This window comes from Notolepis coatsorum (assembly GCF_963971535.1).
Source record: "Notolepis coatsorum genome assembly, chromosome: 9".
NCBI classification, from domain to species: domain Eukaryota; kingdom Metazoa; phylum Chordata; class Actinopteri; order Aulopiformes; family Paralepididae; genus Notolepis; species Notolepis coatsorum.
This window is the reverse complement of record NC_140173.1, coordinates 108174297-108192711: the sequence shown is the minus strand read 5'-3', so window position 1 is coordinate 108192711 and position 18415 is coordinate 108174297. Positions and strand designations below refer to the sequence as shown.

The window sequence follows — 18415 nt, the reverse complement described above, 5'->3', positions numbered from 1 at the left end:
ATTTCATTAACGGAAGCCTCTAGAGACCTTCGGCCTCCCATCTATTTGTACTCACATGTCAGTGCTCTCTTGCCCAGTGGTGAAATCTTTTGCCCAAAGAAAGCAACTAGTTTGCATTTGCTCACCCTGAGTCTGCCTCTAACGTCCAGTTCATTCAGCGTTTTCACTGACATGGCGTTGCAGTCAGCGCCCGTATCCAGTTTAAAAGTCACTGCTTTTCTGTTTATCCTCACTGTTTCATTCCACGGATTTTACTTGAAGTTAGTCTCCATCAGTCTGATGTGTTTTTCCTGATCCACTTCGACTGTGCCGATGAACATTTCCTCCTCATCACTCTCACTCTGCTCAATTGCATGCAGCTTTTTTTTATATTGGTGCTGTGGTGGGCCCTGCGCTCTACACACCTTGGCAAAGTGATTTCTCTTGTGGCATGATTTACATGTTTGCCCAATTGCCGGACATGTCCTTGTTCCATGTCTGTAACCACATCTGTAGCAACTTGACTCATCTGGTTCAGTATGACCTGTGATATCTGCAACTTTACTGTCTTTTGGCCTGACTGTTCTCAGTCTGTTCACATCCACCTCTTCTGTCAGTGCTTTCACTTGACTGGTTGTGATCTCACTTGCACGGCAAATATCCAAGGCTTTTGCCAGTGTCAGATCTGCTTCTCTTAACAGTCTGCCTCTTACTTGGTCATTAGTTATGCCACACACTATCCTGTCTCTTATCAGGGATTCGTTCAACTGACCAAATTCACAATCATTGGCTTTATACTTTAAATCCGTGACATAAGCATCTATTGTTTCTGACTGTTTCTGTGCTCGTGTGAAGAATATGTGCCTTATATATGGCAAGTTTTTTCGGGGCTCACAATAGTCCTGAAATTTCTTCTTCAGTATGTCTATTTTGTCTTTTTTTTCTGCAGTAAAGACAAAAGTATTACATACTTTAATCGCCTCTTCTCCGGCGACATGAAGAAACGTCGCACACTGCACCTTTTGAGACTTTTCTGAGATGCCGCTGGCGATGCAAAATAGTTCGAAGCGCTGTGTCCAATTCCTCCAATTTTCAGCAAGATTGCCTTGCAGACTCAATGGTATCGGAGGTTGAAACTGCGCCATCCTCTTATTCCAGTTTTACGTCTGACACCATGTTATATTGACGAGGCTTAACCCGAGGTTCAATAACGTTCATTTATTGACTCTTTCCTATATCTGCATCCATTCATGTCGCTTACGTGTCTGTCACGTTACAACTCATGTGTCGCCTTCCTGGTGCGACGTCACAATAACAACAACAATCAAAGAGGTTCAAACTCGAACCTAATACATCACAGTTGACAATTAGTTGAAAAAAAATTTAATAAAAAATTATACATATTTTTTTTCATAGTTGATTAATAGTCGACTATCGGGTAATTTCGGCCAATCAAAGTCGACTATCCAAATCCTTAGTCGGGGACAGCCCTAGTGATATGACAGTGATACCTGTGAGGCTTCTTGTCCAAGCTTTTTACTGCTTGCTTATAGAGGGACTCAAGTTTATGAAAAGTGGTTAACCCTGCCTGGGACCAGCTTGTGATGCACTACGACAGATGGGAAAAGATCATTGCATGCATATAACAACGCTGCTTCAGTTGTCAGGTAGGGACGGATTAATCAAAAGTTACAAAGACCAAACTTCACAGTATGGATTACCTTCTTAGTGTGCTTTTTAAATGATAAGTTGGAGTAATAGAATGATACCAAGGTACTTAAAATCAGAAACCAGTGGGGTGGAACGGTTCACAAAAATAAAGGTTTACCTTTAATAATATTTGGCACACAAAGACCGAACTGACTGAAAAATATAGGCAACATTTGTCAAAGTATTAACTTAGTGCAAACAAACAAAATAAATAAATCTTTCTATTTTTGTGGCCACATTATAGACAAAGGCCATCAACATAAAGTATGCATATGCTCAACCAGCACTAGACTTTCTTATCAAAAAGGAAAAGTCACTGTGTTATTTAAAATAAATAAATCATGTGTACTAAATATATATTAACTTTTTAATTGCATGAAACATTATGAAGTATTCTCTTATGCCGCTTTTCACTGCATGGTACCTAATCGACTCGACTCGCTTTTGCTTTTTGAGAGTCTTGGTAGCCGTATTTGAAGTGAAGTCACACAAGGAAGTAAATAGTCAACAACAGTAACATGATGAAAATGAAAGTCTCTTTCGCTCTCTCTCGCTCTCTCTCTCCTTCTCTCTCGGAACGCAGTGCGCGCTTACTTGTGTCGCGCGTAATGAAAGTATTTATGTCCCTCTCTCGAAACGCAGTGTGCCTTACTTGCGTCGCGTGTATGAGAGTCTCTCTCTCTGTCTCAAGTAGCCAAACTTGAGACAGAGAGACACTACACTATAAAAAACAACTGGATATTTGGATAGTGTGTGTGTGTATGCGTGTGCACGTGCGTGTGTGTGCAGTGTGTGTGTGATTTTTGGCTGGTGAAAATGCTGAGTGGCTAGTGACTTTGGAAAACCACTAGCCACAGTGGCTGGTGAGATAAAAAGTTAATGTCAAGCCCTGTGTACAACCACTGGAGTCTCGAGAACTGAGAAGGACAGACGGAAAAATAACAGACTAACAGAAAGGACTAAGTAAGAGCTAAGACCAGACCAGAGGAGTCTGGAAACAAGTAACTTTTTTCTGATGTGTATCTGACTAACAGAGAAAGGAGGAATGAAGCAGAGGGGAAGGTAAGAGGTTTAGAGAGAGAGGAAGAGAGAGAGAGAGAGAGAGAGAGAGAGAGAGAGAGAGAGAGAGAGAGAGAGAGAGAGAGAGAGAGGGAGAGAGAGAGAGAGGGAGAGAGAGAGAGAGGGAGAGAGAAGAGCGAGAGAGGGAGGGAGGGAGGACTTTGCTCTGTATCGTCAATCAATGGTCAAATAAATATTTGATTAAGGAATATAATATGCCTTTTTGTATTATTTCTGTGTATCAGCTAAATGTATAGATTTTTAGGTTAGACATTGATGGAAATTAAGATTCTCAGATTTTTTACAAAATGCCGCTTATCAACTAACCGGTTAATCGGCAGGTGACTTATGTTGCTCAGTAGTTGTTGATGTCTGCTCAGGAGGTTTGAGTGTTTGCTCAGACCGAAACAAAATTTGAGGGAACATTGCCCCTAACCACCTTAAGTTTTTCGCCATTGCACAGTACATGTAACTGGGCGTCTGTAATTGTGTTGATTTTAGAGAAAAACATACAAACGGTCTTGTTTACATTTAGGTGTAGGCATGACTGGGTCAGCCAGACTGATACATCGGACATTTCTGTGGATAGCTTGCATGCAGCCTCTTGGTGACGTTTTGTATGGACATAAAGAACCGTATCATCTGCGTACATTTGAAGACTGTCCGACGGACATGCAGATGGGAGATCATTTATATATACAGTAGGCTGAAGAGAAGCTGCCCAGCATGGATCCCTGAGGAACCACTGTTTCCACTGTAAAGGCCTCTGCATGCTACAGAAACTTCAAAGCAACTGCACCACAACATCGACAAAGCAACGGTGTTGCAGACACTCTACCTTTATGCTTCTGCAAAATCAACGCACAGCCTATGTAACATTGTACCCCGTACGTAGCTAGGTTCCCTAGATAGATGACGCTTCCCTTCTCAACCAACCCATTGATAACAGGCAGAAGAATAAGCATCATTTTTACTTCCGGGCGGGGGGTTTCAAAATAAAAGAGCGAGTCTAAAAGCACTGTAAATACGTTTATTTTTTACAATATCTAACGTTACACGAACCTAAACGAATCTAAAGTTAGTTTAGGTTCGTGTTAACGTTAGATAATGTACAAAATAAACGTATTTCCGGTGCTTTTAGTCGTTGCTCTTTTATTTTGAAATCCCCCGACCGGAAGTATTATAGTGTCTGTTGCTAGCAGCTTAACTTTTGTCAGCCGGTTCTGTGCTTCAACGTAACTTCATTCGTTTCCAATGGAGAGGAGAGAAAGACCGGCTCACATGCAGCTCAAACTACCTGTTGGAATAAATTAATTGATTGATGTTTAACTTGTCCCTGTGTGTGTCCAGTCATTTCGACTAGCAAACGTTGTATTTGTAGTGATTGTTAATTGTACATAATTCACCCACGGAACTATTGTTAGGAACAAGAGTTCCGCCCGGACATTATATGAGGTGGCACTACCTGCCACCACGAGTCAGTCTTCTGCACGCAACGTAGCCGTAGCATGTTGTATTTGTGTACTGAATAAAAGCTGTTCGCTCTACCGAGCTACCGTCTCCGACTCCCATCTCTCGGCACTACACTGGTGACCCCGACATTGGTCTCGCTGAAGTATCAGGGACCGGACCGAACATGGCAAACGATGCCGTTATTGTTCGATTGCCGGAGTTTTGGGAGCATTCTGCGGCGGCGTGGTTTGCGCAAACAGAGGCGCAGTTCGCCCTACGAGGGGTTGACGACGACGCCGCGAGATATTTCCACGTCGTCTCGAGCCTCGGGAGCACTACAGCGGCGAGGACGGTAGGCTTCATAACAGCTCCGCCTGCCCGGTATAAATATGAGGCGTTTAAGACGCACCTACTCAGGATTTTTGAGTTGTCACCGTCTGAGCGGGCCCGACGCTTGCTGGATATACGTGGCTTGGGGGACAGCAAGCCGTCGGCGCATATGGAGATGATGCTGAACCTACTGGGCGCCGAGCAGCCGAACTTTTTATTTAAAGAGCTGTTCCTCAGACACATGCCGCCACGGGTACAGACGGCACTGGCCAATACAAACATTGTGGATCCCCGTGCTCTGGCAGAGGAGGCGGATCGGTTCTACCTGGCCACTCGACACTTTACCCCAGGGCTAATAGCCTCGACTCGCGGTTGCACGCCGCAGGGGGGAGGGGCGAGGAAGAACAGGAGCAGCGCTGCCGCAGGCCTGTGTTATTACCATGCACGTTTCGGCGCGAGGGCGACAAGATGCCGTTCCCCTTGCACTTTCGTCAGGACGCATAAACGCAGACACCTGCGCCCAGTAGCAGCGGTGAGCGCAGGTATGTCGAACGGGCTGCTTTTCATTAGAGACACACTCTCCGGTTGCAAATTCCTCTGCGACACCGGAGCTCAGAGGAGCGTCCTGCCAGCTACAATAGAGGACACCGCCGGCGGTGATAGAGGTCCACGCCTGACGACCGCCAACGATACCCCTATCCGCACCTACGGTACGAGGACCGTGGAACTGTGTTTTGGGGGCCAGCGGTTCACGTGGGACTGCATCACGGCCGACATTTCGTTCCCACTACTCGGGGCAGATTTCCTGGGTGCACACGGTCTCCTCGTGGACATTAGACATGGCCGCCTGATAAACGCACGGACACGGGCTTCGTTGGCATGTGTCCGCGATGAGGCGACATACGGCGGCCTTCTTACAGCTTTCACCGACCACGAACCCCTCACGTTTTCTGGGTCAAGGGTAGCGGAGCCATGGTCGGCACGACAACAGCTCACGTACGATTCCGAGTGCGCCGCGAGGCACGTCGCCGAGAAGCCCAACGTCGTCATCGGAGCTGTGCAGCCGGACCTCGACTACGTCAACAGGGGCTCGGAACAGGCCTCCGACCACGACATCCAGGCCCTCGGGACTGCAGATTCCAGTCTACGCCTGGAGGACGCCGCGATTGGTCACTCGGGTCCGACGCTGCTGGATGACCTATCCACCGGACACCCTAGCCCACAGGCCCCTGAGGACTGGCGAAGGCTCGCCTTTGAGGTGGGGTACAACCACCACAAGATTGAACCCGCCCACGTAGACATTTCCCAGCCCTTAGAGCTGGCCCTCTCCCCCCGCCGAGGCCGTGCGCCGCTGCCCCGGGACCCGCCAACGACGGAGCCGCCGTTGGCCTCGTCGACGTCTGTGCCCCCGGGGGTCGGGGGGGACGCGGGCGCTTGCGCCGCCCCTGCCTCCCCGCCCCTGGCTTTCCGCACTCACTGTGGCCGGTTCATGCCCCCGGGCGCCGTGGAGGGCGCAATCACTTGCGCCGCGCCCCGGGTTGTCCGCTCACGCCGCGGCCGGGTCGTTGTCTCTCCCCGCCGTGGAGATTTTGACCGTGGATGAATTCTGGGGGGGCTTGTGTAGTGATTGTTAATTGTACATAATTCACCCACGGAACTATTGTTAGGAACAAGAGTTCCGCCCGGACATTATATGAGGTGGCACTACCTGCCACCACGAGTCAGTCTTCTGCACGCAACGTAGCCGTAGCATGTTGTATTTGTGTACTGAATAAAAGCTGTTCGCTCTACCGAGCTACCGTCTCCGACTCCCATCTCTCGGCACTACATATTTAACATTACCTCAGGATACCATTGTATTTAGTTGGTTAGCTATGTAGCTAATGTGGATAGCATTTTTAATAGCACCAATGCTAGCTGGCTGGCTACAGCTTTATTTACTAAATTATGGAGGCTTTTTAATCGTCAAGGTAAGAGAGGATTTGTCATGATCAACTGAAGGCGTATGCTATGGAACAATATGTGCTTGGGTTTTCAGAAAAAGGCGAGTTATGACGCTAATTATTTAGCTAATATTGATAGCATAGCTTGCTGCCTACAACAATGGCGGATGGTATTCCTCGCTGACCAATATTATTCTATGACAGCCCCGCCCCCATTCACTACCAACCAATCACTGCTACGCAATACCAACGCAACGGGTATTTAGATTCGATTTTGGACACAGGTACGCAACGCCCAAGCAACACAGTCTACAAGACTGTCTGCAACAAGCGCGCTGAAATCGCGCCGATGTTGTGTTGAAGTTGCTTTGAATTTGCTGTAGCATGTAGAGGCCTTAAGTGCCGGTGATAACGTATCTCCTATGCGAACAACTTGTGTCCTTCTTCTTTCATGTGACGTCAGGGGTCCAACTCCGTATCTTGTAGCCATGCCCTTAACTCTGGTCCCACATCAAAGAGGCTGGCTTCCGAGGGTGGTTTGTATAGGGGCAGATGGTCAGGATGTGGTCAACAGTCTGCTCAGGGTCTCCACACTCACATGCAGCGCTGTCTGCCAGGCCCCACTTCTTTAATGATGCTTTGAAGCGACCGACCCCAGATCTTAAACGGTTCAGCAGAACCCATTGCCGGCGTGGAAGATCGTCTCCTGTGGCGCCATCTCCCGGATACCAGATGTAGTGGTGGATACGGGTTGGCCCAGCACTGTCCCACTCTCTCTTCCAGGCTGCCGCCAGCCATCCATTTCTGGATAGGTCCTCAGTGGTGGAAAGGAGCATCTCTTGTGCCGCCTTGTTGTAGGGGTGGCGGGACTTGAGTCTGCTCATAGGTGCTGTTGTTGTGGTGTTATGTAGGGTGTGCCAGTCATAGGGATGCACCGATCCGACTTTTTCAGTCCCGATACCGATACCTGGGTTTGGGTATCGGCCGATACAGATACCGATCCGATACCCATTGTCCAATTTTTTCTTTTCACGTTTTTTATTTTTTATATTAAAATATATTTAGTTTTTAAGAATTGTAAAGGATCACAAGTGTGTTTTTGATTTGTTGTAAACAAAGACAGAAAATAAACTTCATTCATTCAATTAATAAACTGTATGCCTCACTGTCTGTCACTGTGTGGAAGAGACTGGGATCATTCTTTTGTACAAGGCAACATCAGGCTTGACTTAAAACATTACTTTCCTAACTTAGTGAAATTAAATGTAACAAATTAACACATAGATATAAATGTACTGAATGGTTATTTCTTATTTAATTTATTATAACATATTATTTTTTTTATCCGATATATATATATTTTTTTTTTACCGATACCTGATCCAGCTATTTTACTGATATCTGCGGCCGATACCGATACCAATATCGGATCGGTGCATCCCTAGCCAGTCATGCTTCACTGCTTTCCTTGCTAGGGCGAGAGTGGCAGCCTCTCGCCGTAGGCCAGCTGGTGCGATTCCTGCAAGGACTGGCAGCAGGAAGACGGGTGTAGATTTCAGGCATCCAGTGATGATCCGGAGGGCGTTGTTAGTAGCCGCATCAACTTTTTTGGCTATCTAATTGATAGCGGAATTGGAGAAATGGAAGTTGAGGGACAGTTTAGATAGGAGGATCCTGTGATTAACTATCAAAGGCTTTTCTTAAATCTAAAAATACAGCACCAACTATGCCCCCTTTGTCCAATTTTGATTTAATGCACTCAAGTAGAAAACAGTTTGCTGTATCTGTAGAGTGGTTGGGCCTAAAACCAAATTGCATAGGGTGTAACATCATGTGGCCCTGGCTAAGATGGGCTGTAAGCTGCTCACCCATTTCTCTACGACCTTGGATAAAATTGGTAAGATGCGAATGGGTCTGAAATTAGCTACATCTGTTGGGTCTCCACATTTAAATAGAGGAATGAAAGCAGCAGATTTCAAGTGTCAGTGACGATGCACTGTCTAATGGACAGGTTTATTAGATGGGATATTGGGTGGGCGAGGGTGTTCTTTTCAGGAATGCAGTATCCAACCCATAGACGTCTTTAGTTTTTGTATTCCTCTTAAAGATTGTTCTTACATAACTGAGTAGGTGTGTAAGAGTAATTACATCTACTTTAAATGCAAACGTGCACATGCACATGCACGCGCGCACACACACACACACACACACACACACACACACACACACACACACACACACACACACACACACACACACACACACACACACACACACACACACACACACACACACACACACACACACACACACACACACACACACACACACACACACACACACACACACACACCTCTCTCAGTGTTAACAAAGAAGTTAATTGAAGCCAGAGAGAAATCAAATAGGCAGCGTAAACAAAGCCTGAAGCAGGAAGAAAGTATCCTCCTGACCTGCAGAGCCACGTTTTTAATTAGGATGCTCACCGCGGGGCAATATGTGTGTGTGTGTGTGTGTGTGTGTGTGTGTGTGTGTGTGTGTGTGTGTGCGTGCGTGCGTACGTGTGTGTGTGTGCTCTTGTACCATTTGAAGACCAAATGTCCCCACAAGTATAGAAAGATGAGCTTAATCATAAGGGTTAAGTTTAGGCTTGTAGTAATGTGGGTTAAGGTAATAGCTAGGGGCTAGAGAATGAATGTGTGTGTTGTGTGTGTGTGTGTGTGTTGTTCTATGCCCTCTGGACCAATGAAGACACAGTGATAATAAGAAAACCATCCATCCCTCAAAATTCTATTTAAAAGCGTTCTGCTGACTGCACCGATTATGATTGTTAAAACCAATTATTCCCTTAGCTCATATAATTACAAAATAATTGAATGTGGGTGTGTGGGGTGCGCACGCACACACACTTTCCATCCCCCTCTCTTTCTGTGTGCCTTGTTGTTTCTCTGTCCATCTGTTTCTGTGTGTGTCCTGACTCAGGTGTCACCTGTTTCAGCCTCACACCTCAGGAGAGTCTCTCTCTCTCTCTCTCTCTCTCTCTCTCTCTCTCTCTCTCTCTCTCTCTCTCTCTCTCTCTCTCTCTCTCTCTCTCTCTCTCTCTCTCTCTCTCTCTCTCTCTCTCTCTCTTTCTGTACGACAAGTCATCAGGAAGGGCACAACTCTATCAGCTGAGTGACTATGTTCATCTCTCTCTGATGATGACAAAGAGGGTGATGAACATGACTGGTATAAACCAAAGGTTAATCAATTCAATGCATGTAGATGATGTCCGAAACAGATTAAAACCTGGTTAATAGCCTCCAAGCCTATCTGACACTGTTATTTCGGGGGTCGCGCCTTGAAAACGTTGGGAACCATGTATTTATATAGTACATGATATCTAAGTGCATACAGTACAGATATCCTCATAAGTATCTATTAATTCGTATCATTTAGATACTCTTTGGGCTTGTTTTTATCTACTTATTCTGAAAGAGTTTGTGGTATATTTCCCAGGCTCAAACTGAATAACTACTGTAGAAAATGAGTGGGAAAATATTGAAGTCTGTATTTCCCCAAGGTCGGCCGCTACTGGACGAAGCTGATAATTGTAAGATGCAGTGCACACACTTTAGATAGAGTCATTCTGGTATTGTTCTGCTAGTCCGCCAAAAGGGTAGTCGAGCAGGTCTGAGAAGAGTGATTAAATCCCTCTCACGCCCTTTGGCCCCTGTCACGGTACACAGAATTTAGGTCTGATTACATTATAGTGGTAACCGTAAACACATACTTTGTCTCCTTCCTCCACGTTAGAACTTAGAAACAAAGGACTGAGCGGCTAGGTGGATAAAAGTTAGCATCTGAATAGAATGGTCTGTTGATCAAGCCCAAGTGGAACAAAGAGATGGCCCGTAGGCACTCACCACTGATACCGTAAACAGGACACCCCCGAAAATGCAGCTGTCCTGCTAGCAATAAACCAATACAGGAAATAGCCATAAAAGTAAAGTTGGTTAGCTTAAAAACCCTATGTAGGACTTGTTTGGAAATATAGTTAATATAGTTAATGTGTGAGGACATTAGAAAAAACTAGATTGGAATAAAGAAAACATACCAGTGAATTTAGATATTTGGAGAGTAAATACTTTGATTTAAGGATAAAGTATTTGTTAAACAAACCTAACATAAGTCAACATAGAAAATAGTAAGGAAACTATAGTTGGTAAATCTAAAGCAGTCAGCAAAATCAGGTATAAAGTAGATTCTTACATTTGAATCAAATAATAGGTTAACATAGGTATTAAAATACGGCAAAAGAACTACACTATTTAAGTAAATAAAGTTAAAAAGTAATCCATAGATTTTAGTTGGTAAAATTAGATGTTGTATACTTTGAATGCAAAAACTCCAAAAGTATTATTTAGTCCTTAAAAATAGAGGACTGCCTCTTTCTGACCAGATGGCCGCTGACTCTAAAATCTAAAATGGCCGACAATGCGCCTTAAGCCAATCAGATTGAAGAGGTCCTCCCCTCTGACGTAAGTTCTAGTGCATTCTAGGAGGAGGAGTCAAAGCATTTAAATAGCCTGCCACGAGAGCAGGAGGGAACACACACACACACACCGAGAGAGACGCTTTTTGACCCACCCCCACTGGAACGAGACGGCACGAGAACAGGCTTTCTTTTTGTTCTTAGGAAGAAGAGACGACCATCCGAGAAACCAGAAGACCATTCTTTAATTATATTCTTTTAGTCTGAAATAAGTAGCCGATGGCATAGTATCGGGTATACTTAAATCAGTGCACACAAGTTCTTGTTATTTCACTTCCTGACTGTTGAAATAAAAGAGTATTTCTACATTAGCTCGACTCTCTTCTCATCATTTTCCTGCTTCGCCGCCGTCCTACAAACCGTGATGGTTTTTATAAGTAAATAGGTTTTAAGGTGAATTTAGATACACAACGCAGAGTACAGGCAGTTAGATGGTTTTATAGGATAAAACCCTTATTCCTTTTTACTATAAGTTGAACTAATTATTTTCGCTAGCAAGATCTCATTTATTATTCATCCCATTAAGCCTACTGCCAGCAGGCATATTTAAAGAAATATAATCTGATTGATTGGGGTAATGAGGGACTTAAAATGTGCCTATAGATATGCATTTAACGTGTCGGCGAGGCTATTGAGCCGTACTGTATTGTACCCATTCTGTGTTACGATTCCTGGAACGTTTCACTGGCATGTCGGTGGTAGAGAGGAGTAGAACCCAGAATGCAGACTTGAGGTAGTGGCGGATGAAATAGATGAAGCACGAGTCGTGGATGAAAGTAATAAGTTCTTTACTGAACGTGGAAAACAATACCAAACTGACTCACGGGGAATACGGAGAACATAAAAGGTTGACAGCACACAGGACAAGGGTAACATGAACAATGATCCAGCACAGGAGGGCAGGGCAGACAACACTAATATACACAGACTAATTGACACATGAGGGTGATTGGGAACAAGACACAGCTGTGTGGGAAAGACTGAAACAACCTGGGGTAACATACTGAACATGACGAGACTAAATAACACAGATATACAGACACAGGAGGAGAATACACTAGACTAGACAATGGGGCACAACACAGACAATAGATACACAGACACCAGATACGTGAGATAGGTGAGGCAGCCGCGCGCAATTATCCTGAGTACTCAAGTCTGGTTCGAATTAACGAGAGTGAATCAGCCTTCGAGGAACAGGGATAACCTGGTTTCAATCATCGGGTTAATTGAATCTGGCTAATGGGACTTTTGATCGACTTAGTTGAACCAGGTACGGGGAATAGGGCCCAGATGTGTACACAGACACACACAAATATGCTCAGATTTGTACACACACACACACAAACACACGCACACATACACACGCACACATACATACATACACACAAACAAACACACATAGACACCCACACACATAGACCCCCCCCCCCACACACACAGATAGGGATAGTGCCACTGCCACTGTGTACTCTCGATTTAGGGCCAAATAACATTCTAATTTAGTTTTTCCAATAGTAATGCTGCAGATTTTTGGAAATGGTGGCTGAAACTAAATGCTGTGTGTACTCGATCATTCAGAATGTTCAGCACCTCAACCACCAAAGTTCCTACTGTACCCCCAGAGCAGAGTAAAATAATAATAAAATAATACAACTTGAAACTAGACCATAGACACCTACATACATAGACACCCACACACACACAACCCTCCCCCCCCCCCCCCACATACACACTCAGATGTGGGCACACACACTACTACAACCATAGTTTCCTGGGCCCTCATTTATCAACAATTCTTAGAAAGTGTTCTATTTTCGTTCTTAAGCACAGAATTTAGAATGTGTGTACGTTGGGCGGTTAGGTGGTCGAGCGGAGATTGCGTTCGTCACCAGCCCCGGAGCTGTGAGCTTGGTTCGCCTGTTCGAATCCAGCTCACAGCTCCGGGGTTGTCACCAGCTTGGCTGGCCGTCTGCACTGATACAATTGGCTGTATCAGAGGGTGGGAGAAGCTGGCGGGGTGGGTCCGGGTCGTTGTAAACAGCGACTCCTACAGTTCGGTCGGGGCGCCTGCTAAGCGCGGATTGGACGTGAGGGGGATAGTGTGGTCCTCCCACACGCTACGCCCTCTCAATGAGAATCCGCGCTGCCAGGTGAAAAGAAGCGGTGATTGGCTGGACGTGTGTCGGAGGAAGCACGTGGTAGCCTCCACTCTCCCAAAATGATCTGACTGTGGGGGGTAAAGCGCAGCGACCAGGAAGGGACTGGGAATTGGCATACGACTAACATTGGGATGGGAGAAAATCGGAGGAAAAATGGAGGGGGAAAAAGACCAATAAAAAAATAAATAAAAAATTTGTGTACGTACAGAAAAATCGGGATTTATCACACGTGCGTACATGGGTCCTACGCACACTCCGTGTTGATAAATACCATTTGTTCTACCGTCAATGCTTGTGCACGATTATCCATATATGGTCATGAAACACCCCCATGGGATGTGAAATAATGGACTAACCCGAGCGAACTCTGAGAAACTTCACTGAGAGCGAGATTGTTCACGGTGGTCTAAGCAACTAATTCAATGTGCTGTCGAACCAAGAAGACAACGCGTGTTATGGGATATACGCGACAGGCTGGCGGACTTGTACACGGTGATGTCAGATATCAACGACTCCCTAAGACCATTGCTGCAATTCTGCCTGGACAGCTCAAAATACTAATAAAGACCGTTAACCACTGTTTGGCGTTGGTGTGTCATTATAACCAATGCTGGAATATGAATGCCTTTATTAGTTTTGTTCGATTGGCTACCGGGTATAATATGATTTGTAGAGGCATACAATCTATTTTGTTGTCGGTATTAGGTAGCCTATATGAATTACATATAATAGCAGCCATAGCCTATAGGCCGTCGTTTTGCATTAATAGCCTATATTCTCAAATGGCATTTAATGGCTATCCGCTGTGATTGACGGAGCTAGAGCCCAGGGAGTCGGGGGTGGTAATGTGTACTTTTGCGTACTTTGGGGCACGCCTCACATATCGGCATGTAACTCGAGAACCGCTGAACGGATTTTGTCACCTGAAAGGGCAATCGACAGGCAACAAATAGGGCTTTAATTCTATCTATATATTGTATTAAAAGAAATGCACACCCGAGCCAATTGGTTTTGATAGTCTATCAGTGAGCTGGATGCAATCCTACCTTGAGGGGAGGGAACAGATGGTGGAGGTAAACGGTACCCTATCCCCCCCCCTCACAGTGAGCTGTGGTGTTCCACAAGGAAGCATACTAGGACCGCTACTGTTCCTAATTTATGCAAATGACATGTCGTCAGCTTGTGACTGCAACTTGTTCCTGTTTGCGGACGACTCAGCCCTGCTGGTCTCTGACAAGAACAAGTTACAGGTTGAAAAAACCCTCAGCTCGGAACTAGGCAGAATCTGCATATGGCTCGCTGATAACAAACTATCATTACACATGGGCAAAACAGAGTCCATTCTCTTCGGTTCAAATAACAAACTCAGCAAGACCGACGGCTTCTCAGTTACAGTGGGTGACAATATTGTCACAAGGAAAGATGAAATTACCTACCTGGGTTCCATCCTAGAGGCTAATCTCTCCTGTGACAAAATGGCATCCAATGTAATAAAAAAAAGTCAACCAACGAACTCGATTCTTGTACCGGATCTCCTCTCTGGTAAACAAGAATACCCTGAAGACTCTGGCAGGAGCACTCATTCAGGGGTACTACGACTATGCTTGCACCTCATGGTACCAAAGCACCTCAAAGGCGCTAAAAACAAAATTACAAACATCTCAAAACAAACTGGTCAGACTACTGCTTGACCTTACTCCTAGAACCCACCTCACCCCTGCCCACTTTGACAACCTAGGATGGCTTAGAGTAGACGACAGAGTACAGCAACTAGCAATGGGCCTGGTCTACAAGATACACTACACGACCAAGGTACCCATGTACATGTCAAAATACTTCCCAAAGGTCAGTGAATACCACGATCACAACACCAGAGGGAGCTCCACAAATCATGTTAAACCCAGATTCGGCTCAAATAAGGGACTAAACACGTTTCGCAATTATGCCACATCAATGTGGAACGCCCTACCCAAAGCTGTAAAGGAATGTGGATCACTACCCACTTTCAAAACCTCTCTCAAGGGACACCTACGGGAGACTGCAATTCAACACTGGCCCCTGTAAATATCCTAACCCAACCCCCTCCAATGTACAGTCATTTACCTAGTATGGTTTTGTCAATAGTCCAATGTACAATTTTGTTTGTTTGTACAGTGTCTCCTCCCCCCCCCCCCTCAATGTACAGTTTTACTTGTTTATACAGTGTGCCCCCCCCCCCCCCACCTCCAATGTAAATTACCCAGTATGGTTGTCAATATCCCAATGTACCCAACCCCCCCCACCCAACCTCCTCCAATGTACAGTTTCTACGTCAAATGTATATACTCCCTTTTCTTGACTCCTTCTGTATCACAAACAGTACTGTATTTGCAAATCTGGTATGTCATAAATGTATAGATGTAGCAGTACTGACTATCTGTATGTCATGTATGTCATAAATGTCCTGATGAATTGAAAATGGGGGGACCCTGATGTAAACAAGACGAAAGTCTTTCTCTGGTCTGCATCCCCTTAACAATTGTGTGTATTGAGCTGTACTGTATTGTACCCATTCTGCAATCTGTTAATAAAGTTTTCAATCAATCAATCAATCAATCAGCCACTAGAGGTCGGCAAAGAATCGTCCACATGTGGGCCCTTGGATGTTAAGAGGTCAATGTTTTAAAAGAAAAATTGTAGCCAAGAGTAAAGACCATAACCCTATCAAAAACAGTAGTCAAAGTGTATATTTTCATTTTTACCAATGTTTTATACGATTTATCGGAAATACTAATTTATCGGAAAATGCTAATTATCGTAAAAACCGCAAGGAAATGACTAAATCCAGATTCAACCCTGCCATTGGAAAGAGGAGCATTTTCCCTATCCATAGATGTATGATTTGGCCATAATAAGGTAAAGGTCAAGTTCAAGGTCAAATATGAATTTATAATTAAAATCGATTATCATTAATTACTGTATCTACAAATCCTTCTGTTTAATCATCTTCCCGCGGTTCATTTGCTTAGATTTTTTGTACACATGATCTCAATAAGGTGGTGAATGAGCTCAATGAGCATTTTCTCCTACCCGTATACATTTTTGATCAAAGATGCAAAAATCATAAATCATAATTTATATTCTCCTTTTCTTCATTACAATTTACTCAAGCCTAGTAACAGACACAATATTTCTGATACTGGAAATACATACCCCCAGGTCCCTAGATGTTCCTAGATACCACGCACATGCAAATTGACCTTGCAGAAGTGGAGCAATCTTCCATTTACTTAGGCATGTACCTTTAGGCGAAATACGGCTTACAGCTTATCAGGTTAAAAGGCTTTGACATTGTAAAATGAAATAAGTGGAATTTCGTTATGTTATGTAAGCAGAATACAAGTCATATCACCCACACGATATATGCTACCTGTATATCCAGAGCATGTATGCTTTTCATTCATTTAAGACACATTTATTGCAAGGGTTTTGTAATACACATCAACAAATAACCTCTGTTCTCGTTGCAATGCGTTTTTAATTCTTTCTTATACAGTAGGAAGGGGGAAGAACACTATATCGTGGGTGTTCATATGACTTGTATTCTGCTTACAGCTTCGAAATTCCACTTATTTCGTTCAACAATGGCAAAGCCTTTTAAATATAAATCAAAACGTTCCCGTATTTCTGCAATCTATGCGCAAAATTATAACGAGTTGAGTTACGCCTGAGCGCAGTCAGTACACCCCGTATATTCCGATACCGCTATATATAAACCATGCTGCATTCAGAAAGAAAGAAAGACCTATTATTCCAAATGCTATTTATAGGGTTTTGACCATAATTACACTACTGTCGCTATTTTACAATGAACTATAATGAATTACGGGGGTCATACAGAACATGTCAGTCAAACTAATGCACGAAAGCTTATTTCCACTTTGAAACTAATGCATGAAACTGATGAAAGCATATGCCGTCCGTCTGCAGTCTCCATATTCTACCGCTGGGCGCCAGGTACGCACAGTCTGAGCTGAGCGTAGATATACTCACAAAGTCAAGCACACGTTCAAATTGATAAATCCCACACTTTGCTTAGAAATTATCGTACACACGGGTTACGCACATATCTGTGCGTACGCACCATTGATAAATGAGGGCCCTGATATTGACCATTTGTACTTGTCAAGTTTCTACAAGAAAAGTGTCTAGACTGACACACGCACACACACACAAACCTCATCTTACACCCCTGCACACTTTTACACAGATAGGAGAGGAGAGCAGACCATAGATTAAACAAGAGTGTGAGAGAGAGAGAGAGAGAGAGAGAGAGAGAGAGAGAGAGAGAGAGAGAGAGAGAGAGAGAGAGAGAGAGAGAGACAGACAGAGACAGAGAGAGACAGAGACAGAGACAGATACAGCTCTTTGTGTAAGACCAGTTCAATCCAAGAAATACTTTATATTAATATTCTTGTTATTTATAACAAACTGACACATGAGGATTGCAAACATCTTATAAACAGCAGGCTTGTGTGTGTGTTTGTTTGTTTGTTTGTGTGCATGAATATGTATTTTGTGTGTGTATGTGTGTACGTGTGTGTGTGTGCGTGTGCATTTGTTCATTTGTGTGTGTGTGTATGTGTGTATTATGTGTGTGTGCATGTGTTTGTGTGTGTGTGTGCTTGTGCATGTGTTAGTTTGTGTGTGCGTGTGTGTGCATGTGTTAGTTTGTGTGTGCATGTGTGTCTGTGTGTGTGTGTGTGTGTGTGTGTGTGTGTGTGTGTGTGTGTGTGTGTGTGTGTGTGTGTGTGTGTGTGTGTGTGTGTGTGTGTGTGTGTGTGTGTGTGTGTGTGTGTGTGTGTCTACATCTCTGTATAGTAAGTGATACATTGGGTTCACCAACACATCTCTGACACAGCAGGAAGGAACTACATGCAGATGTGTTGCTCACTGGGCATTGCGGTAGAACAGACGCTCCCCGGATCCATCATTCGACTGGAGGAACTTGCAGTCGATGGACCAGTCCAGATGTGTGATGAAGCTGGATGACTTGCAGCACTCCCCTACCTGGAAAAAGATAAAGAGCGAGAGAGAGAGAGAGAGAGAGAGAGAGAGAGAGAGAGAGAGAGAGAGAGAGAGAGAGAGAGAGAGAGAGAGAGAGAGAGAGAGAGAGAGAGAGAGAGAGAGAGAGAGAGAGAGAGAGAGAGAGAGAGAGAGAGAGAGAGAGGGAGAGAGAGAGAGAGAGAGGGAAGGTGAGGGAAAGCGAC

The 18415-nt window shown here is 44.5% G+C and overlaps 1 protein-coding gene across 1 annotated transcript in view; it reads right to left on the bottom strand.

The window, feature by feature from the left end:
- LOC311234714 (echinoderm microtubule-associated protein-like 6) overlaps positions 1 to 18415 on the bottom strand; it is a gene marked incomplete at both ends in the record, with an annotated part of 200399 nt that overhangs the window by 161134 nt on the left and 20850 nt on the right. Inside the window, 2 exon segments of the mRNA XM_084321958.1 lie at positions 18100 to 18106; positions 18108 to 18211. Of these exon segments, the coding sequence (XP_084178084.1) occupies positions 18100 to 18106; positions 18108 to 18211 (111 nt within the window).